General features: G+C 41.8%; 1 protein-coding gene across 1 annotated transcript in view; it reads left to right on the forward strand.

Moving 5' to 3' along the window:
- ap3b1a (adaptor related protein complex 3 subunit beta 1a) overlaps nt 1-21,522 on the forward strand; it is a 229,608-nt gene extending 208,086 nt beyond the window's left edge. Inside the window, exon 27 of the mRNA XM_078396753.1 lies at nt 19,272-21,522. Coding sequence (XP_078252879.1) covers nt 19,272-19,425 — 154 coding nt within the window. The 3' untranslated portion in view covers nt 19,426-21,522. The remainder of the gene's footprint in view (nt 1-19,271) is intronic.
- The last annotated feature ends 2,296 nt before the right edge of the window (nt 21,523-23,818 follow it).

A 23,818-nucleotide genomic window follows, 5' to 3' on the forward strand; every position in this document is an offset into this window, starting at 1 on the left:
GTGGGGTTGCTCTGCTGGTAAGGAATGATATTCATTCCCTTGCAAGGGGTGACATAGAATCAGGAGATGTTGAATCAGTATGGATAGAAATGAGGAATTGTAAGGGTAAAAAGACCCTAATGGGAGTTATCTATAGGCCCCCAAACAGTAGCCTCGACATAGGGTGCAAGTTGAATCAGGAGATAAAATTGGTGTGTCACAAATGTAATGCTACGGTGGTTATGGGAGATTTCAACATGCAGGTAGACTGGGAAAATCAGGTTGGAAATGGACCCCAGGAAAGAGAGTTTGTAGAGTGCGTTCGAGATGGATTCTTAGAACAGCTTGTACTGGAGCCTACCAGGGAGAAGGCAATTCTGGATTTAGTGTTGTGTAATGATTGTGATCTGATAAGGGGACTAGAGGTAAAAGAGCCATTAGGAGGCAGTGATCACAACATGATAAGTTTTACTCTGCAAATGGAAAGGCAGAAGGGAAAATCGGAAGTGTCAGTATTACAGTATAGCAAAGGGGATTACAGAGGCATGAGGCGGGAGCTGGCCAAAATTGACTGGAAGGAGGCCCTAGCAGGGAAGACGGTAGAACAGCAATGGCAGGTATTCCTGGGAATAATGCAGAGGTTGCAGGATCAATTTATCCCAAAGAGGCGGAAAGACTCTAAGGGGAGTAAGAGACACCTGTGGCTGACGAGGGAAGTCAAGGACAGCATAAAAATTAAGGAGAGGAAATATAACATAGCAAAGAAGAGTGGGAAGACAGAGGATTGGGACTCTTTTAAAGAGCAACAAAAGTTAACTAAAAAGGCAATACGGGGAGAAAAGATGAGGTACGAGGGTAAACTAGCCAATAATATAAAGGAGGATAGCAAAAGTTTTTTTAGGTACGTGAAGAGGAAAAAAATAGTCAAGGCAAATGTGGGTCCCTTGAAGACAGAAGCAGGGGAATTTATTATGGGGAACAAAGAAATGGCAGACGAGTTAAACCGTTACTTTGGATCTGTCTTCACTGAGGAAGATACACACAATCTCCCAAATGTTCTAGGGGCCGGAGAACCTAGGGTGATGGAGGAACTGAAGGAAATCCACATTAGGCAGGAAATAGTTTTGGGTAGACTGATGGGACTGAAGGCTGATAAATCCCCAGGGCCTGATGGTCTGCATCCCAGGGTACTTAAGGAGGTGGCTCTAGAAATAGTGGAAGCATTGGAGATCATTTTTCAATGTTCTATAGATTCAGGATCAGTTCCTATGGATTGGAGGATAGCAAATGTTATCCCACTTTTTAAGAAAGGAGGGAGAGAGAAAACGGGTAATTATAGACCAGTTAGTCTGACATCAGTGGTGGGGAAGATGCTGGAGTCAATTATAAAAGACGAAATTGCTGAGCATTTGGATAGCGGTAACAGGATCATTCCGAGTCAGCATGGATTTACGAAGGGGAAATCATCCTTGACAAATCTACTGGAATTTTTTGAGGATGTAACTAGGAAAATTGACAGGGGAGAGTCGGTGGATGTGGTGTACCTCAACTTTCAGAAAGCCTTCGACAAGGTCCCACATAGGAGATTAGTGAGCAAAATTAGAGCACATGGTATTGGGGGTAGGGTACTGACATGGATAGAAAATTGGTTGACAGACAGAAAGCAAAGAGTGGGGATAAATGGGTCCCTTTCGGAATGGCAGGCAGTGACCAGTGGGGTACCGCAAGGTTCGGTGCTGGGACCCCAGTTATTTACGATATACATTAATGACTTAGATGAAGGGATTAAAAGTACCATTAGCAAATTTGCAGATGATACTAAGCTGGGGGGTAGTGTGAATTGTGAGGAAGATGCAATAAGGCTGCAGGGTGACTTGGACAGGTTGTGTGAGTGGGCGGATACATGGCAGATGCAGTTTAATGTAGATAAGTGTGAGGTTATTCACTTTGGAAGTAAGAATAGAAAGGCAGATTATTATCTGAATGGTGTCAAGTTAGGAAGAGGGGATGTTCAACGAGATCTGGGTGTCCTAGTGCATCAGTCACTGAAAGGAAGCATGCAGGTACAACAGGCAGTGAAGAAAGCCAATGGAATGTTGGCCTTCATAACAAGAGGAGTTGAGTATAGGAGCAAAGAGGTCCTTCTACAGTTGTACTGGGCCCTGGTGAGACCGCACCTGGAGTACTGTGTGCAGTTTTGGTCTCCAAATTTGAGGAAGGATATTCTTGCTATTGAGGGCGTGCAGCGTAGGTTCACTAGGTTAATTCCCGGAATGGCGGGACTGTCGTATGTTGAAAGGCTGGAGCAATTAGGCTTGTATACACTGGAATTTAGAAGGATGAGGGGGGATCTTATTGAAACATATAAGATAATTAGGGGATTGGACACATTAGAGGCAGGCAACATGTTCCCAATGTTGGAGGAGTCCAGAACAAGGGGCCACAGTTTAAGAATATGGGGTAGGCCATTTAGAACGGAGATGAGGAAGAACTTTTTCAGTCAGAGAGTGGTGAAGGTGTGGAATTCTCTGCCTCAGAAGGCAGTGGAGGCCAGTTCGTTGGATGCTTTCAAGAGAGAGCTGGATAGAGCTCTTAAGGATAGCGGAGTGAGGGGGTATGGGGAGAAGGCAGGAACGGGGTACTGATTGAGAGTGATCAGCCATGATCGCATTGAATGGCGGTGCTGGCTCGAAGGGCTGAATGGCCTACTCCTGCACCTATTGTCTATTGTCTATTAACACCCATAGTCAGGATCGAACCTGGGTTTCTGGCGCTGTAAGGAAACAATTCTACTGCTGTGCCACTGTACCACCCTCATTGTTATTCATTTCTTCATCTTCCCCGTCTAATACGACCAATTACCTCATTAACCTGCTGCTGATTTCTAGAGTTATGCTTTAACACTGGTCACCAACGATTGTCTCATTTACTGATACAGCCTTTTGTTATTTGTAAAATACCTACAAAGTGCTATCCAAATACACATTAACATGCTTTTTTAATGATATCCAGCAATATTCCGAGAAAGGCCTTGTAGCCGATACCAAGCAGGTCCTACAACAACATTACAAAGACATAGGAAAGATTTGGAAGGATGGTGGGCAAATAGGTGGGCAAATAGGTAGCATACATGGGGAATGCACGCAGCAAGGGAGGGCTGGACCAAAGGAGCCATTTCCGTGCCATTTCACATCTTCCTCCTGGACAATGAAAAAATGTAACTGAAGAATTGCTTCCCCCAGGCATATCTCACTTTTAGCCTGAAATAATTCGAAAATCCTCACTTTCAAAGCCATAACAATCGTAACAGGTTATTCCTAGCTGGCCAGTTTTATACATGCGAGGTAAAAAAAAGAACAATGCCCATTAAACATCATTGGGGGATTAAGAAAATGAGCTTGATTTAATTTCTCTAATTCCTGCCAAATTGTCATGAAAGTAAATGTGTTTCAAATTTGCCACAGTGCTGAACTCGGGTTTTGCAGAGCTACTTCAGAATCCTTCTGGTGGGAGTGAAAATCCCTGGCAGCCTCGAGTACATAATGTTAGAAAGCTTAAACCGGCTTGTCGGTTCACATGGAAACTGCAGCGTATCTGAAGAATAGAAAGGTTAAATTACGACAAAACAAATCGTGCAGGTTAAGTTTGATGAGTGCTCCTCCTTAAACTCCCATCTAATTTTATTATGCTTGATAAAGTGTAAGCTTATTGCAGCGTAGCTAATGAGTTCAACACTGCAACAATTAAGGCATTCTCATCAGATCGAGCTTGTTTTAGAATTCCAGCTGGATTTCTTGAGTCTGAACTGTCTATCCTTAATATTGTAAAAACTTCCTGTCACCGAAAAGGTGGAACCAAGATATAAAGGGCAGACAGAATTAGCTTGTCAGCCATTTAACTTGGGCAATCAAATCTGAAAGCGTTTTAATTTTCAGTTAACTGGACTGGTTCAGGAACGCTGAGGCCAGAGCCGTGTGTACTTTCTGAGGAGGCTCCGCTCCTTCACATCTGCAGTAAGATGCTGCAGATGTTCTATCCATCGGTGGGAGCCAGTGCCATCTTGTAGCTATTGTGTGCTGGGGTAGCAGGTCGAGAAGGCCAGGACGCCAACAGAATCAACAAGCTCATCAGGAAAGCTGGCTCCATCCTGGGAGTGGAGTTGGATTCATTGGCGGTGGTCTTGGAAGGGAGGATGCTCCTCAAACTGCAGAGCATCTTGGACAATACAGCTCACCCCCTCCATGACACACTGGTCAACCTGAGGAGCACCTTCAGCAACAGACTGGTTCCACCAAGATGCAGCACAGAACGCCACAGGAGATCCTTTTTCCCTGTGGCTATCAAACTGTACAACTCCTCCCCTTTCTGTCATGGAGTAGACTGGCTCCCCTTCCCTCCCCCCCCCCCCCCCCCCCCAAAATAAACTTTGCACATCCCCAATGCTGGACTTTCCACTCGTCGCTTTAATTTCATGTTATATGTATCTTGTGTTTTATGACTGTTGGCAGACCAATTCCCTCCTGGGATAAATAAAGTTCTATCATATCGTGACTTCTTCACCATCTGGTGAAAGAAAAATGGTCCACATCATGGGTGGCAAAGGGGCGAAGACAGTAGAGCTACTGCTTCACAGCACCAGAAACCCTGGTTCGATCCTGACCTCGGGTGCATTTTTTGTGTGGAGTTTGCACGTTCTCCCTGTGTCTGTGTGGGTTTCCTCCAGCTGCTCCGGTTTCCTCCCACATCCCATTTGTAGGTTAATTGGCCTCAGTAAATTGCCCCAAGTGTGTCAAAATAGTGCCTGAACGGGTGAATGTGGTCGGCGTGGACTTGGTGGGCCAAAGGGCCCTGTTTCCTTGCTGTATCTGTGCACTAAATCTAAACTAATCTACTGTTTATCAGTTTTACTCATTGTTAGTGTCAAAGCAGGTTTTTAAATCTCTAATAGTTTAACTGACTGATTTTTATTTAATAGATTCAAATAAGTATCTTCTAATTCAGAAGTTGGAGTAATTACTTCCATGTAAAATGTGGAAATGTAATAAAAGGTAAAAGTGGTTGAAGTGATGGGAGAGTTTAGATCAATTGGCCAACGTGTTGTGCTCTTTTAAATTTTGATTGATAATGCCACGATTGACTGCCTGTCTGCCTGTCTGCCTGCCTAATAGGTAAGCTTGCGACAAGAGAAATTCCATTCCATGACTAAAACATTGGGGGAGATACATACATCTGAACCATTAGGGGGCAACACTGCTTCTGTTTGAAGTGCCTAGATCGGATTAGTCAGCTTTAGAATCCATTGCAGAATTTGATTGCATTGGAATCAGAAGCATATAGTTTTCCAAGTGGTCCGTGATTAGTTTTTAAATTCTTTTTGATGCTGCGTTATTTTTTTTTAACATTTCTGCCAAGTTTTCATTCCCCACTATGGAATGAGGCACTAATCTCAAACTATTCCTCCTGCTCCCCATTTTGCACTTATTTGTTTTATTAAAAATCAGTTTTGAAATATTTTTGTTTAACACAAAGCAGTGTGATAAATTGTTTGAAATGCTTTAGTTTTATGAAGTGAGGCATTTTGGTCCTTGCACCAGTGAATGCAATCTTTTAATGAATATTTGAACAATTTTAAATACATAATGTTTTAGCAGCAGTAATCGGTACAATCTTGTTTTCCGATCTGATGGTCAGCCTCGATTCTGTAAATTTCAGTCCTTTTTCATAAAGTTGTTCTTGCGTTATCTCTACCCTTTCCGTGGTTTTGTTCAACATTTGTCAACTTTGGGCTAATTATTTTTGTACAACCCAGGGCAGGGCAGTGCGTTCTGTGATCGTCTTTCTTGCTAATAGGATTGTGTCTGCTTCAGCAATCAGTAATTGAAGGATTCGTGTCAAAAAAATTGTTACCCTCCAAGGGCCATTGTCACAGCTGTTGCTAACTAACAAATATAAAACTGAGCTATTCAACGAAAAACAGATTGAGGCGGAAAAAGCTGGAGAGAGACTGTGCACAGAGGCCTGGGCAAAATTCTCAACATTATTTATTGTGACTCCTACAAAACTATGTTGTTTATTGGTTCATTAATTGTTCATTTAAATTCTAAATGCTTTCACAGATTTGGCTGTAAAATCATTGGATACAAAAAGGAAGCTTTTTTTTGCTTTTTTTTTAAACAGTTAGCATAGATTTGCCAACGTTGAATATGAGATCAACTGCTTCAAAATGAACTGTCCAACTTATGATAGGATGAAGTGTTTTGTCAGTATTTATAAATGCCATGTTTGTGACTGGCTCTGTTTCAGACGATGGATCCTTTATATCATGTGCAGCCGACCAGTATATGTGACATCCGTTAACTTTTCTAGGTATAGAATGAGAATTTTTTTTTTCTTCTTAAATTTAGACAAAATACTTTTTGCATGGGGAATAAGCAAAAGCTTTTGATTGCAAGCAGTTAAGTCTCTTTTCACGGTATGTTTTGTTCGTTAGTTCTCAGTTGATGTTCTGGATAGGTAGTTATTCACAAAATGCTGGAGTAACTCAGCAGGTCAGGCAATAATGAGATATCTGTATTGGGATCGGAGAGGATAGATGAATAAAATGTTTAATTTATTTTCATATATTCCAAGTAAAAGTTAAGCCACATCCTTGTGGCACAATTATAACACCATTATATAAAATGTGTGCTATGTTAGAGCTACAACAATCGTACAAAAATAGGTTGAAAGTAGAAATATTACTTTAAAACAGAAATGCAAAGGAAATGCACTGAAATTGATATTTGGTACCAAAGATTTGCAGAAAAATTACAATTTAATCAGTGTTATCCATTTCATAGAATGGAAATAGTACAGAAGCTAACTTAGTAAAACATGGACCCAGTAAATGTTATTATATTAAAAGCACATTTTAACTCCAGCAACTGTGCAGTTCTTTCCTCTTCCAAATCAAACGACAAATGAAGTGAAACACAAACGAAAAACTAGAAATTAACAGAAGAATGGGCAGCTTCTGAAGACGGGCAAACAGCTACAATTTCAGGTCAGGGAAAGAAAAAACAGAATGAAAGGTCATTATAGAGTCATAGAGTGATACAGTGTGGAAACGGGCCCTTCGGCCCAAATTACCCACACTGGTCAACATGCCCTAGCTACACTAGTCCCACTTGCCTGCGCTTGGTCCATATCCCTCCAAACCTGTCCCATCCATGATAGACGCAAAATGTTGGAATAACTCAGCAGGTCCAGCAACATCCCGAGAGAACATGGATAGCTGATGTTTTGGGTCTTTCAGTCTGAAGAAGAGTCCCAACTTGAAACACCACCTATCCATGTTCTCCGGGGATGCTGCCTGACCCGCTGAGTTACTCCAGCATTTTGTGTCTTCATTTTTGTAAACCAGTATCTGCAGTTCCTTGTTTCTACAAGATCTCTGGTAGGTTGGAAAGCATGAGAGATTTAAATGAGAAAATACCCAAACAATTAAAATTTGTGAATAGAGTGATATTCGTGGAAACAGGCCCTTCGGCCCAACTTGCCCACACCAGCCAACATGTCCCAGCTATATCCCTCCAAACTTGTCCTATCCATGTACCTGTCTAACTGTCTAACTTCAGTCTGAAGAAGGTCTCGACCCGAAACGTCACCCATTCCTTCTCTCCAGAGATGTTGCCTGACCTGCTGAGTTACTCCAGAATTTTGTGTCTACCTGTCCAACTGTTTCTTAAATGTTGGGATAGTCCCTGCCTCAACTACCTGCTCTGGCAGCTTCTTCCATACACCCACCACCCTTAATGTGAAAAGGTTACCTCTCAGATTGCTATTAAATCTTTTCCCCTTCACATTAAACCTATGTCCTCAGATCCTCGATTCACCTACTCTCGACAAGAGACTCTGTGCATCTACCCAATCTATTCTTCTCATGATTTTATACACCTCAAAAAGATCACCCCTCATCCTCCTGCGCTCCAAGGAATAGAGGCCCAGCCTACTCAACCTCTCCCCATAGCTCACACCCTCTATCCTGGCAACATCCTCGTAAATCTTCTCTGTACCCTTTCCAGCTTGACAACATCTTTCCTATAACATGGTGCCTGGAACTGAACACAATACTCTAAATGCGGCCTCACCAACGTCTTATACAACTGACACATGACCACCTGTGTCCAATATGACCAATGCTCTGACTGATGAAAGCCAATGTGACCACCCTATCTACCTGCGACTCGACCTTCAAGGAACCATGCACCTGCACCCCTAGATCCCTCTGCCCTACAACACTCCCCAGAGCCCTACCATTCACGGAGTAGGTCCTGGCCATGTTAGACTTCCCAAATTTCTCTGTATTAAATTCAATCAACCATTCCCCAGCCCACCTGGCCAATCGATCAAGATCCTGCTGCAATTTTTCACAACCATCTTCACTATCTGCAAAACCACCCACTTTTGTAACATCAGCACACTTACTATGTTCTCAAACTTTGCCGAACTTTTAATGTTCTCATCCAAATCATTGATGTAGATGACAAACAGTAACGGGCCCAGCTCCGAACCTGAAGGCACACCACTAGTCACAGGCCTCCAGTCTGAGAAGTAACCTTCCACCATCACCCTCTGCTTCCTTCCATGAAGCCAATTTACTATCCTGTCAGCTATCTCCTTGAATCCCATGCGATCTAACCTTCTGTTGCAGAAACTTGCAATTGTCTGGGGAAACACTGCATATACCAACTAAACTAAACTAAACAAGGGAAGTGCAAGAAACTGAAACTGAAAGCTTTTCACTGTACCTCGATACACGTGACAATAAACCTATCTGAAAGGTGAAAGAGCATCTCTCATCATAGAAGTCTGTCCTGATTTTCCCAAGATTTAATAAAAGGAACTGCAAATGCTTTATACCAGAGATAGACACAAAATTCTGGAGTAACCCAGCAGGTCAAGCAGCATATCTGGAGAAAATGGATTTTCAGGTCGAGACCTTTCTCCAGATGCACATGGCTTCTCTTTGATTTTCTCAGGTGCTAGTGTTGTTAATTATTGATGCAAAAGGTTTGTACGGGTGAGAAGGAACAGAGAAGTTTCTCTGAATCGTAGAGTTAAGCATAGAATCAGGCCCTTTGGCCCATCACATCAATACTGACCATCATATTTATCTATACTAATTCCACTTGCGTGCATTAATTTTGTATCCATTTATGCCTTGCTCTTTCACGTACCTGTCCCCATGCCTCTTAAATACTGTTCCTGCTTCCATCACCACCTCTGGCAGCTCATGCCAGATACTCTGTGTGTGAAGAAAAGATTACCCCTCAGTTTCCCTTTAAACTTCCACACGTCTTATCTTTAATCTCCTGTGTTCCAGGGAAAACAGACCCAGCCTATCCAATCTCTCCATATAAATCAAGTCCTCCAGTCCAGGCAATGTCTTTGTAAATCTTTTCTGTACCCTCTCAGCTTAATCACATATTTGAGGTAGTGATTTAAATAGATTAAGAAAAACAAGAAATATTCAGGTTGGATAAGAGTGGAAAACCAGGGATGTTTCAGTTGTCAATATACTCACCATTCAGACTATGTATAATTTGGATAACTTAATGATTACTTTTTATGGCACAGAAAGAGGCCCTTCAGCTGGTTGCCCATGCTGACTCCCATCTGTCCCATTCCTCCTCGTTTCCTGCTATAATCCTGCAATTCATTCTCATTTTTCCCATCATTTCTGGAATCACAGTTCCCATACTTTCTTCCACATTTGCAATGCTTTAAAGTCAATGTGCATGAAACAGTTTAAGCAATCCTAAAAAAAGTCCACGTCATTCTTGACTGCACATGCGAGCACACCTTGCCTTGTGTCAGGGTTACGTTCCGTGAACCCTCACGAAGGTTGGATTTTACACAAATCGGAATCACCATCGCCATCCCCATCGCCATCCCCATGCATGGAATAACTCACTGAGAGTATTAACGGTCTCAGCGACGCCCGGGGCTCTCTCTGGGTAAGCGGTGCCGCCATTGCTAGCTTGAGTTCCGTCTTGCCATAGTGGCATGCCCGCTGGCGAGCAGACTTCTGGGTAATCACCGCCGCCATTGCCGGCATGTTTCCGATGTAAACTTGAGTGATCTAACATTGTTGTGGAAGTTACAAACTGCCTTGATTGCACGAGGGACTGAGTACAGACGTTCACATAAGTGTGAGTTTATGCAAGCCTGGTTGCTTGAAATCTGAGATAAAACACAAATTTAAAGAAATTCTTAGTGGGTCAAGCAGCATATATTGAGGGTGAAACAAATTGAATGCATCACATCTGAAACCTTTCATCTGTACATTAAGCTGATGATCTGTTTATTCCTCATGTCCGTGTCATATTGTATAGTTCTGGAGAGAAAATATGGCTTTTGCCTTAATAACATGTTAATTGAATAAAAATGAACATTATTGAAAGTTATGTTCCAAATCATAACAGTAATTTCTTTGTAAGATTTTAGCTGCTTCATCAGTGGATAAAATCATTTCACTGTGGCTGTTAACCAGGGTAATGAAAGGCATTATTTAGGAGAGGATTTAGATCTGATTTATTGATAGTCTTTAAGCTGGTTTATTATGAATGATTTAGCTCCACCTTTTAAAATCAAATCAAAGGATTAGAAGAACAGTAAACTGTGGAAATATCATCTTTAATGTTAGGTATTATTAATTAAAAAGCAGCATCCGCTCTTTATTTTTAACCAAATATGTTAAACAAAAGTAAATATATATTTTTCGGCATTGCCATTAGCTTCCTACTTTGATAGGTAATCTTGTTGCTATGGTAGAATGGTTGAAAGAAAATTGCAGGTCATTTAAAAAGAATCTGTTCCCTGCTTAAGTGGCTAATATTCTAATTATATCTGAAGTGAAAGTTTTTGATTATCTGCTGATAAACTCTCTCTCTTGTGGTGATGATAATTAAGCCTATCCCGCAGGACTCCCACAGGCACCGTGCAGGGCCTGCATTAATTGTTAGATGTGAGACACTGACCATTTGGTTTGGTGCTGAATAGCCGAAGGCGTGCTGTCAGCCCAGTAGTGTTTTATGTTGGAGCATTGTGAGCTGTTGTCAGGGCTAACTGGGACCTATTGTGGCTAAAGATGTTGTGCAAATTGAGGCAGATGGCTCTGATTCAGACACGTGCCATTCAGAAAGGGGAAAATGAGATCGGCCTGCAGAGTGGGGTCACTGGAGGTCAGGGACTGCTCTACATTTGTTAGTGTTTTCAAAAGACCCATGTGCGGCAACTTTTTTGTTTTGCAGTAACAACAAAAGGAGATTCTCTGGATGTGGAAGACAGGCGGCTGTTGGCACTGTGTTGTCCTTTCACTTGCCTCCCTGGTGACTTGCTTTGCATGCAGAAAGAATTAGCAGGATTGACAGAAGTTTATTGTGGCTAAAATGGCTTTTCAGTCAATTGCAATGCTGAAGAGACAGTTTGGCTTTTAATTCCATGTAATTAGCTGGTTTCCAGTGTCTTGGAATTCAATTGTGCAGGATTAGATCCAAAATTAAGTTTGTTATATTTTGTAGCTTTACAACCGCATCTATTCTTTACTCTAGGAATGAAGCCAGCTCCAAGCATTTTGTGTACAAATAATGTTCCATATATATTCAGAAGACATTAACAAGAAAGCTTGTGTCGACTTCAAGCTGCGTGATCATTTGTATATCATCAACATTATAAAAGAAAATGGCTTTTTAAAAAACTTTCACCGATGTAATAAACATTCTTCAATGTGCTTTACTTTTGAAGTGCCGTCACTTTTGTTACATCGTTAGTAATGTTGCCCGTTTACCCACAAGGACTCATGAGCACTGAATGGCTGTTGGCTTTGGGAGAAATATTGGACATCACCTCCTCTACTGTTCAGACAGTGCCACAAGATCTTTAACATGTTCTTGAATGTTTATAAAATAAACTTTTGCCAGCACAGTACTCCTTCCACAGTCTATTTTAAATACAGGCCTAGATTATTTGGTTAACATTGGAGCTTCAGATTCAAAGGGGAAACATACATAGGCGAAAGTAACGGGGTGGCACAGCGGCAGAGTTGCTGCATTACAGCACCAAAGACCTGGGTTCGATCCTGACGACAGGTGTTAGACAATAGACAATAGGTGCAGGAGGAGGCCATTCGGCCCTTCGAGCCAGCACCGCCATTCAATGTGATCATGGCTGATCATTCCCAATCAGTACCCCGTTCCTGCCTACTCCCCATACCCCCCGACTCCGCCATCCTCAAGAGCTCCATCTAGCTCCCTCTTGAATGCATTCAGAGAATTGGCCCCACTGCCTTCTGAGGCAGAGAATTCCACAGATTCACAACTCTGACTGAAAAAGTTTTTCCTCATCTCAGTTCTAAATGGCCTACCCCTTATTCTTAAACTGTGGCCCCTTGTTGTCTGTACAGTATTGAACGTTCTTCCTGTGACTGCATGGGATTTCTCCGGTTTCCTCCCACACTCCAAAGATGTACAGGTTTGGTGGTCAATTGGCTTTGGTAAAATTGTAAATTGTCCCTTCTGTGTAGGATAGTGCTGTGTAGGATCACTGGTCGACACGCACTCGGTTGGCCAAAGGACCTATTTCCGCGCTGTATCTCTAAGCCTATAGGCTATTGGCATTGTCAATTACAAGATTTGGACTTTGAAAATTCCATTGAATAAATATCAAAAATACAGCAAATAAATGGTTCACTTTCCAAACAATTAATGATCTCGCCCTCTCAGGATGTTGAGACCCATTAAAAACAAATTGGAAGAAATTTATTCAAACAGAAGATAGTGAATTTTCTGATTGCTCTATCCACGAGAGCTGCAGGGGATGGTTCAATAGATTTTTGGGTCTGAAAGGAACTGAGGGACACGAGATTAGTTTAAAACTAATGGAGTTGAGCTAAAAGATTGGGCATGATCGAAGGGACAAAAGGCAGCCTATTGTTTCATCTGAGTACTCAACCTCAATACACTCGTCAAGGCTTGAATCATTTGAAGAAATGAAATTATGAATTTAAGATTGCGTTTATTGATGAACAGAAATGAGCTACTAAAATGGCAGATAGAGTTTACCCCGAGCAATTGAATATAAAAGTCAGGAAGTCATGATGCATAGCTATAGGACTTTGATAGACGGCATGGTGGCGCAGTGGTAGAGTTGCTGCCTTACAGCGCCTACAACACTGGAGACCCGGGTTCGATTCCGACTAAGGGCGCTCTCTATACAGAGTTTGTACATTCTCCCCGTGACCTGCGTGGGTTTTCTCCGAGATCTTTGGTTTCCGTCCACACTCCAAAGACGTACAGGTATGTAGGTAAATTGGCTTGGTAAATGTAAAAATTGTCCGTAGTGTGTGTAGAATAGTGTTTAAAAGTGGGGATCGCTGATCGGAGTGGAGTCGGTGGGCCGAAGGGCCTGTTCCCGCGCTGTATCTCTAAAGTAAACCAAACTGGACACAGAATGCTGGAGTAACTCAACGGGACAGGCAGCATCTCTAGAGAGAGGAAATGGGTGATGTTTCGGGTGGAGACCCTTCTTCAGACTTTGATTCGGCCACATTTGGAATATTGCGTGCAGTTCTGGTCGCTCCATTACAGGAAAGATGTTCAGGCTTTGGAGAAGGTGCAGAGGAGGTTTACCAGAATACTGCCTGGATTCTGGAAACGTTGGACAGACTTGGATTGTTTTCCCTGGAACGTCAGAGGTTGAGGGGAGACTTGATAGAAATATATAAAATTAGAAGCATTGATAATGTAGGTTGTCAGAACCTTTTACCCCAGGGTGGAAATGTCCAACACGAGAGGGCATAGCATTGCCAGGGATGGTAGTGGAGGCAGATACGATAGTGGCGCCTGTGTTTGGCCCAGATCCCTCAACTATCCATGTACTTGTTCAAGTGTCCATTAAACGTTGTAATTGTACCCATCGTCATCACTTCCTCTGGCAACTCGCTCCATATACCCACATTCGTCTGCAAGGAAAATCTTGCCCCCACGGGTCATCAAGACTTTTTATTTCCATCTCAGAAACGATGGCCATGAATTGAATGACAATTGAAGCAAGAAACTGCAGATGCTAGATATCTGAAACAATAGCAGAAAATGCTACGATTGGAACGATTCAGCGGGTTAAACATCATCTGTGGTGAGAGAAACTAAAATAACAAAGTTAGCTTAGCCCTTTATCAGAACTTAAAGTCAGAGACATTCTGACTTACTGGTCTGAAGAACTGTTTCATGTCTTAAATTTAAATATTAGGTAAGAAGTCGTCTCCTCCCACCACCTATCCCCACGATACCCAAGTGGTTTTCTATTCTTTCTCCCCTTTCAGCCATTAGTCTCAGCAGTGGTTCTGCAGGTGGTACTGGTGTCTGGTACAATTTCCAAGTTGATTGTTATTAACCTCAGGGCTGAATAACGAGTGATCACAGCTTCGACCCAGATCCTAATTCTGTCCTTAGCCTGATGTGTCACACTGCTTCTTCGCAAGGAAATGCAGAATGACACCAAAATGTCAGCATACTGGCTAACGCTTCTTCGTCAAGTCATGCTAACCCTGATTCTAGAGTACTGGGACTCTGGTCAAGATTGGTTAACTCAACGCAGACCGGAGACAAAAGCAATTTTTGTGAGTATTGACTTTTTCAGGCTTATTGGAAAAAGTGTTAGTTAACAACATGTGTGTTGTTTGAAGGGATTGCAGTCACAATTTTGAGCTTAAATTGATTTCATAATGAGCATTTTCTCATTTTATTTTTGTAAGTAAGAAATAGTAATAGAGGCAGTTGGAGTGCAGGCAGTGGAGACTAATATATGTACCTCTCTGCACCCTCAATAACATACAAATGTCCTTCCAATCGGAGGGGTTTACTGCAATAGGGTCACTGGTTTAGTAAAAATCTTGCCGCCAAGTTCCTCATAGAGGTTGCAAGACCCGTTCTTAGGCATGTGGGATATTGCAAGCTGTGTTTAAGTGATCTTCACTCTAAAATGCATGTGGATTAGAATCAAATGTATTATTCCTTTATTTTGAAGGGCTGTATGAAAAACAAAATGCTGTACTATAACGTAACCCCTTCATTCACAAATGCATCACATACTCGAGGTGTAAAGCTGATTATTTTCCAGGAAAGATATTCCACGCATTTGATTAATTGAAAGATAGAGCATGGAAACATGCCTTTCAGCCCACTGAGTCCCTATGGACCATCGTTCTCATGTTCACACTAGTTCTAGGTCATTGCACTTTTTCGTCCATTCCTTCCACACTAAGAGCAATTTAGAGGACAATTAACTTACAAACCCGCAGGTCTTTGGGATGTGGGAGGAAACCAGAGCACCCAGAGGAAGCCCACGTGGCCAAAATGAGAACGTGCAGACTCCACACGGACAGACCCCAAGGTCAGGATTGAACCTGGTCTCTGGTGTTGAGACAGCAGCTGTGCCACTGTGTCACCCATCTAAATATTATGACCTTTGTAGATCTTCACTGTGCAAACACTTCAAGAAAGATGCAGGAGGCAAGTTAGCCATTAAACCTGACCAATTCCGACCTTACTGAAGCCATTGACTCCTTTCTTCAGGAACGTCTACAGAACACTCTTCTCAAATTTAGCTTCCCACAGAAACTCGTCACCATTTTGACTGCCATCGTGATGGCAATCGCGCAGTGAGTTTAACCAATAGATCTGCAACCAAGACTCTATTCACAGGAAGAGATGACCAAGCAGACAAAGAAACCGATTCACGGATGTGCACAAAGCCACCTTGAAGAAATGCACAACCGCACTGACTCTGGTAATCCTGACCCATGACTTGCCTATCGTGGAGTAGTATCGTGCGAATCTGGAGTCTCTACTCCTGAGCACAGAGAAGCCCTTTGTAAATGTGACGAGGAGATTTATCAATTCCCAAACTCCCCAGCCACCTGCCCTATCAAGCATTCCAGCCCCATCTGTGGAAGTGTGTGGTTCTCATGTTGGCGTCAGATCCCACAAACCTAGGGTGAAAGCAAGTCATCCTCGATTCCAAAGGACCACCTCAGAAGAAAAAAAATCCTATATCATTATCCTGTCCTTGTCAATCCCCAGGACCCATGCTTTTGTGGCAGATTTTCTACGAAAGAAATAATTGAGAGGAATAGATCGGGTAGACGGATAGAGTCCCTTGCCCAGAGTAGGGGAATCGAGGACCAAAATACATAGATTTAAGATGGGGGGGGGGGGGGGGGGAGATTTAATAGGAATCTGAGGGGTAGCTTTATCACACAAAGGGTGGTGGGTGTATGGAACGAGCTGCCAGAGGAGGTGGTGAGGCAGGGACTACCGCAATGTTTCAGAAACAATTAAACGGTTACATGGATAGGACAGGTTTAGAGGGAAATGGGCCAAATGCAGCGATTAGTGTAGCTGGGACTAGTATTGGCCGGTGTGGGTAGGCTGGGCCGAAGGGCCTGTTTCCATGCTTTAAGACGATGACTTCATGACTAAAACCATAAAAGCATCCTTAAAACAAACATTTCAAATAAGCGTTTCTGCCTAGGCAGATTAGAACACTTTCAATAGACAATAGACAATAGGTGCAGGAGGAGGCCATTCGGCCCTTCGAGCCAGCACCGCCATTCAATGTGATCATGGCTGATCATTCTCAATCAGTACCCCGTTCCTGCCTTCTCCCCATACCCCCTGACTCCGCTATCCTTAAGAGCTCTATCTAGCTCTCTCTTGAATGCATTCAGAGAATTGGCCTCCACTGCCTTCTGAGGCAGAGAATTCCACAGATTCACAACTCTGACTGAAAATGTTTTTCCTCATCTCAGTTCTAAATGGCCTACCCCTTATTCTTAAACCGTGGCCCCTTTCATTGTTGAATTGGAGACTGAACAAGCCAATCTGCACATTTTCTACTTTATCTTTTATTACAACTTTAACAAGTGATTCTAAAATCCATTAAAAGTGCCGTCCACATTAGTAAATAATAATGTGAAGCAATAATGCTCAGAAAATTGAATAAAATGATCAGTGTGAACCTGTTTAAAGATGTATTTACAAGTGGTGCCTTTCACAGGGTGTCTGGTACCAGTCATCAATCAGGCCGATTCAAACCAAGCAGCCACACAAAGCAAAGGAGGGGGAAGACAAAATTGAAATGTTACACCCTGTATGGGTGGTTGCTGGTGTTTGCAGTGCTGGAGGGAAGTACCAGCAGCTGAGAAGCCTATTACATGTTAGCATGGCCCAAACATGGTGACAATCCAGTGTGTTCAATGCTCGGGGATGGCCATGCTTGGCCTTGCCTCTCGAGAGCAGGGAGGTGACATTTGCATTTATGTGGAATCTCAGGGTCACGTTCAGAGACGGACATCGAGTGTTGCTGGAAGGTCATCAACTTGGTGAAAGACGCTCTTTGGTCTGCCCGAGCGTTGTTGACCTCCCAGGAGAGTGAAAGAAAATAACTGCAGATGCTGGTACCAATGGAAGGTATTTATTCACAAAATGCTGGAGTAACTCAGCAGGTCAGGCAGCATCTCGGGAGAGAAGGAATGGGTGACGCTTCGGGTCGAGACCCTTCTTCAGACTGATGTCAGGGGGGGCGGGACAAAGGAAGGATATAGGTGGAGACAGGAAGATAGAGAGAGACTGGGAAGGGGAGGGGAAGAGAGGGACAGAGGAACTATCTAAAGTTGAAGAAGTCAATGTTCATACCGCTGAGAGTGAGATGTCCTTCAGGGAACGTTGCCGACTGGCCCGCTGCAGACTGCAGGAGTACGTGCTGAGGGATGCACTGAAGCTCGGTGCAGCCAACGCCAAGGCTCTGCGAAGGAGGACCATAGTCTAGGGTCCTTCCACTGCTGGACATGGGGATGGGGGGGGGCAGGGTGTGGGAAGGGAAGTGATTTCAAGCCAGTGGGCCACATGAATGGCAAGGGTGTGGGGTAAATCTGTGCGATTTGGGTAAACAGTGTTGAACGTATGTATAACCTCTGAGAATGTCGGACGAATATTTTGCACGGTTTCTGTATTGCACATATTTATTTACTTGAATAAAGTCTAGTTAGATTATTAAAAATATATATATATAATTAAAAATTGATGTGGAAGACCAGGCTTCAGTGCTTCCCTCAGAACGTACTCCTGCTGTCTGGAGCGTGCCATTCGGAAACATTCCCTGCCAGGCCTCATTCCGCTGCTGGACATTGCGGGGTGAGGTGTGGTGGAGGCGTCCTTCAAACAAGAGAAGGAATAGCACCCCAGGAGGCCACATGACTGGCAAGGGTGCTGGGTGTAAAAATATTTCTGGGATCACTACCAAATACGACATTAATGGATGTATGTATAGCCTCTGAAAATGTCAGACGAACCTTTGCACAGTTCTTGTTTAGTATATATTTTTTTATTTTGGAAAGGTTTATTTTTATTTTTTTTTTAAATATGTGGAAGATCATCAACTCGTTGAAAGACACTGCATGGTCTGCCCGAAACTTGTTGGCCTCCCTGCAGAGTGAGATGTCGGTCAGGGAATGTTGCCGACTGGCCCGTTCCAGACTGCAGGAGTACGTGCTGAGGGACTCGCTGAAGCTTGGTGCAGCCAACGCCAAGGCTCTGTGGGGGAGGACCACAGTGTAGGGACTTCCTGCTGCAGGACATTGAGGGCAGAGTTTGGTGGGGAGCACCCCTCATACAAGGGAAGGGAGATCACCCCAGGGGCCACAAGAGTGGAAAAGGTGCTTGTCTTCGAGTCATACAGCGTGGAAACAGGCTCTTCGGCCCAACTTGCCCACACCAACCAACATGTCCCATCTGCACTAGTCCCACCTGTCTGCGTTTGGGCCATATCCCTCTAAACCTGTCCCATCCATGTACCTGTCATGTTTTAAGGATAGTTGCAAAAAATACTGAAATATGACACTAATGAATGAATAGACTGAGAATATCAGAAGTTTTTTTGCAAAGTTCTTGTTTTGTATATATATTTTTATTCTGAATAGTTTAGTTTTGTAATTTTTTTTTAAATTGTACTAAACGCTGAATCTCCACGTATATAGTTAAAGTAGCCCCTAACTAATATTGGATGGAGAATGCGTTTTATCTTTTGTGGTCTTCCTTCATATAGGGGTATAATGTTTGCACTTTTGACTTTGTGTTACTTTTGTGCTTTGCCACATGTACATGATCTGTGGGTGATCTGCAAGGGTTTATAATTGTACAAGGAAAGCGATTTCATAAGTATTTAATTGTTTATTGAATTAACTTTTCTTTTAGGTTTGTCGCTAAAACGGTGAACAGTGGAGCCTTGGTACTCATCACAATGCAAGTGAAGGAAGGGTCAACTGTGCAGCTCAGCATTAACACGGAAAAGACTGTGATCGGTTCGGTACTGCTGCGGGAGCTTAAGACTGTGCTGTCTCAAGAGTGAAGAGGATGCATCTGCAAGCAACTGACTGGCAGGCAGCGTTTTTTGGCTTGCCACTGCTATCATTTTCATCTATAACTTCATCTCCCCTCAACTACGCACTTGCAATCTTGCATCCCACTTTGGAATTCCACCACTTACCTAAACACAATACTTTTAATTTTGCTGATTAATAAACCAACGCATTTCCCCTATAACTAACTAAACTCTGAGATACTCGCTTTGCAGTTGGTTGTGTTTCCCATCGTATTATCGCCAGGGGTATATTTTTTAGTGGCTAAATGTTGAATGCAGGTTAACATCGCAACCTTTTGTTCTGTATTAGCTCTCTCCAGAGATGTTGGAGCAACTAATAATAAAACTGTGGTTTCCAAGAAATGCACCTGGAGGTAAAGATGCCTGCAAAAGAATCATGGGGCAGATTTATAATCTGTTCATGAGATTATTGTTTGAGAAGAACTGATTGTGCCATAATATTTTCCGATCCCTGCCCCTCCCACACTTGACTGAAGTTATATTGGCACAAAATTCCAAAACCAAAGAAATTTATGACTTTGCCCAAAAGTCATTTGTGATTATTGTTTGCTTTAATGTTGTATTAATGCCCTTTTAGCCATTTGTGTTACAAAGCTTATCTCAGTATTTTGTCTCATGTGCCTATATAATCGTGGTCAAATAAGGTGCTTTCACTTCTTGGATAGTTCTAAAGAAAGTGAAGCACTGGATCTCTGAAAACAGATTTTAAAATTGTGAAAGCACAATGCTCGGTGTGTAAGTGAAATGCGAGGAAATATAGATTTTTGTTTGTAAATCATTTATCAGAATTCATTCGGTTGTGATCCGGTGGTTAAATGCATTCTGCAAATGTGACAAGTGAACTTTGGCTCCTAGGTCTGAGCAATCAAGATTGGCTGACCTACACTCAAACCTCACATCAGACCTGGAAGGAGAACACTTTGCTTCCTATTCCATCTCCTTCATTAGAGAATTTGTTTGAAATTGTTCCTGTACACCTCCTAGTGGCTCCTTTACTGCATACATTTCAGAAGCATGGAAAGGAGTCAACGCCAAGCCATACATACTGTTGTGCGACAAAGAGGAACGGCGTTCTCGCGTTCTTCCTTTCCTTTTTACTGTGGTTCTGAATCATGGCATTCCTAAAGAGTGAAAAAAATATTGCAATGGTTTTCAGTGGAACAGAATCTTCACTGTGGTAATTGATGGTAAAAATGCAACAACAAAAAAACTCCGCAAACGATATATTACCAATGACTATTTGAGCTTACAGAGTTTAGTAGTTATACTGTTTAGATCTTTCCTGCTGGTTTTAACAGAATGCAATATCTTTAAGTTCAAAGCAGCTTTTCCTAATCATAAAGGGGGAAAAGTACAGTTTGTGCTTGATTTATTTGTTGGAACAAATTGGAAAATAATGTAATAAATCTCGGTAGCTTTTTTTTCCCATGTCAAAGTAAAAGGGGGAAATGGCTGTTTATGGAACAGCTTGCTTGCATCTTAATCTTGATTATGTGCCAGTTCTTCAATTACTATTGTTAGTCTATTGAGAATAGTCACTAACAGTACTTGGAGATGCTGGTACTACTGTTTATTTGCTTCCTCCATCATTTGTTTTGGAAGTAAAATGCAAAGGAGTGCTTATTAAATTTCCAAATGGCTCGGAGTGCTGCGACTAGATTTGGTCTATATGTGTGCAGTAATTATTTAATGATTAGGATTCCAAACAGTATTTTTTCCCCATGTTCTGTGTAGTTGTTACATTAGGGACTTGTGTTTGCTAGTGTACAGCTGCTTCAGTTGATTTACAGTACCATGGCTGTGGCCAGTCATAAATAAATCCTCTTATATAGTTGTTATGAACACCTGTTAGATCATCTGTCAGCAAAACGCTGTTCACATTTATCATGGTGCAATAGCTATTTTACCTCAATCCATTTACAGCGGAGTCTGCCTCCATCACTGTGCTACTATTACTGCACCATAATCACTCGTTTCCACTCCGTGTACAACTTGCAGATAAAAGATTTCAGTACTTGGCAAAATTTCATAAATAAAGGAGCAGTTCACTGCAGTAAAAGTTTATTTTTGTCATCATTTGTCACACTATTATACCATAAATCAAATAGAATAGTGCTATCCCCAGTGCAGACAGCTCTGTCAGCCTAGACATGGAAATGGTCTGCTTCTCTCTAGATGAGATGGCACATCTTTCGACTTTAACGGGCTGATGGCTTTTCTCACTCATTTGATTTTATTGGATTTAAAAACCTGGAGGATTATTGTGGCTGGTGAACCTCAGAGCCAGTTTTGTGCGAACATTTCTGACATAATAATTGAACCATGTTTGTAGCTGGCAGATTTTGCTTGGTAAACAAAGCCTGTTGCGTTAACAAGTTCAAATTTATTATGAAAAGGCAAGGGTTGTTGTGCAGTATTTAATAGTGGTTAGATCTGCTGAAATGGCTTTGCAGGGGGGGGGGAATATCTGATTAAATGGGAAGATAAAAGGATCATTTGCAATTTTAAAGATTATATCTAAATATTTTATCATATAACAGTGGAGGCTAGTCAATTTAAATTTATTTTTGTATTTCTGGCTTAGAAATTCTAAATATCAGAGCTTCCTTTATAATATGTTTGTCCAAAGTCTAGTTTTATTGGTCTCCAATATTTCTGACAACAATTGTGAATAGTAACTGTACCCAATGATAAGCTCACCAAATTTAGCAAAATGTGCAAATGCTTAAATAATGTTTATTGATCCACTTTCACCCCCCCCCCCCCCCCCCCGAATCCTCGCTAGTTAGCCTTCACACCATAACATTTCTCAAGTGATATCTTTCTATAGGTTCTCAGTTTTGAATAGCCTTTCCATCTCTGCTCCTTTTTTTACCCCTCATTTGTTTAATGCTTTGTCATACTCAATTTGGCAGCAACATTTATGGGAGCAGGCTCGAAAGTATTTACTGGGTGTAATATGAATTGCTATATTTCATTGGCGATTCACTCACGATTCGCTACAATTGTAGTAATATTGCATTTCTAGAGAACATATTCTCCACTTCACTGCAGACAGCTGTCTATCTAACCGCTGTAGTTACAGGAGACGCATATATATCAGTTATATAGACAGTGAACTGTAGAATATTTACTTTGCGAAGGCATAAGGTATTGCAAGAACAAAATTATTGGATGAAACATGGTATGTTTACATTTCACTTGATGTAGGTGGCTGCTTGGCTGAATCAATGGGGTTAGTTATTGAGTCTATTGACCAAACGCACTACAAAAAAAAAGTCAATCCAGTCACTGCCATTTTAAAGAAATGGTTGGTTTATAATATCAAAGTTACCAGTGATGCAAGTCTTTTTTCTGAGCATTCCGCTTGAGATGGCTGATCTTTATTTGTGTTAAACATACATTTGAAACCCGTTTTCATGAAGTCTATTCTGCCCAAATAGATCCTAGCAATATTTCTAAAACAATCTAACCTGACAAGTTTGTGGCTCTTTGCACTCCTTTGAAAGGATTGAAATCCTCGTCTCAAACTGAACATCTGTCTTCTAAATGTTTATATGAATGTTCAGATTCAGATTTTAAACTCATTCAAAAAATTCTCTCTGTGTCAATGTGCGGAGTATTAACAGCATATTTTAATTAAAATAATTTTCCCATTCTCATTAATCTTGTCAGGATGGTTTTGCAATCTGACTGAAAATTGATCCTTGCAATGCTTTTGTTATATTTTCCATGGTTTCCTTTTCAATCCATTGAACCTATTTATGGTTTGTGAGCAGCCATCTTCAGCTTGTGTTAAAGGCATCGTCCTTCAATTTCTGAAACAAAATGAGTATTTCTGGCATTTTTTCCCTGCCCAACTTCCCTGGCATTAAATAAAATTGTAATCTGGCATCTTTAAACAAGTGGCGGTGAATGATGAGTTGAAGGATAAGATAAGATAATACTATCGCAATATGCAGAGATTACCAAAACCTACATTGGGGTTTTTTTTCAATAAAAGGTTTCTCAGTATACACCAGGCTGATGTGTAATTATGCAGCCTTAACTTTATACTCCAAATTGTCAAATTGAAAGGGTTGTATATTTTATGACTGATAAGTATGATTTTTTGCAATTGGATTGTCATTGTTCAACTACTTTCAACCGGTTTGTGGTAACAATCAATTAAATTCAATTAGAATTTAAAACTCTGGCTTCTCTTGCAGCTCAATAAGCAATATCCTCCTGGGTTTCTGGGCCACACAAGCCAGCAGATACCAAGTTTAACTCTTGCTCAGTCCACTCATGTTCCACGTCATGGCACCACACATTGTAATTATAACAAGGAATGGACAGATGTGATCTGAAGGAGAGTCCT

The sequence above is a fragment of the Rhinoraja longicauda genome, chromosome 3, assembly GCF_053455715.1.
Source record: "Rhinoraja longicauda isolate Sanriku21f chromosome 3, sRhiLon1.1, whole genome shotgun sequence".
In the NCBI taxonomy this organism is placed as follows: domain Eukaryota; kingdom Metazoa; phylum Chordata; class Chondrichthyes; order Rajiformes; family Arhynchobatidae; genus Rhinoraja; species Rhinoraja longicauda.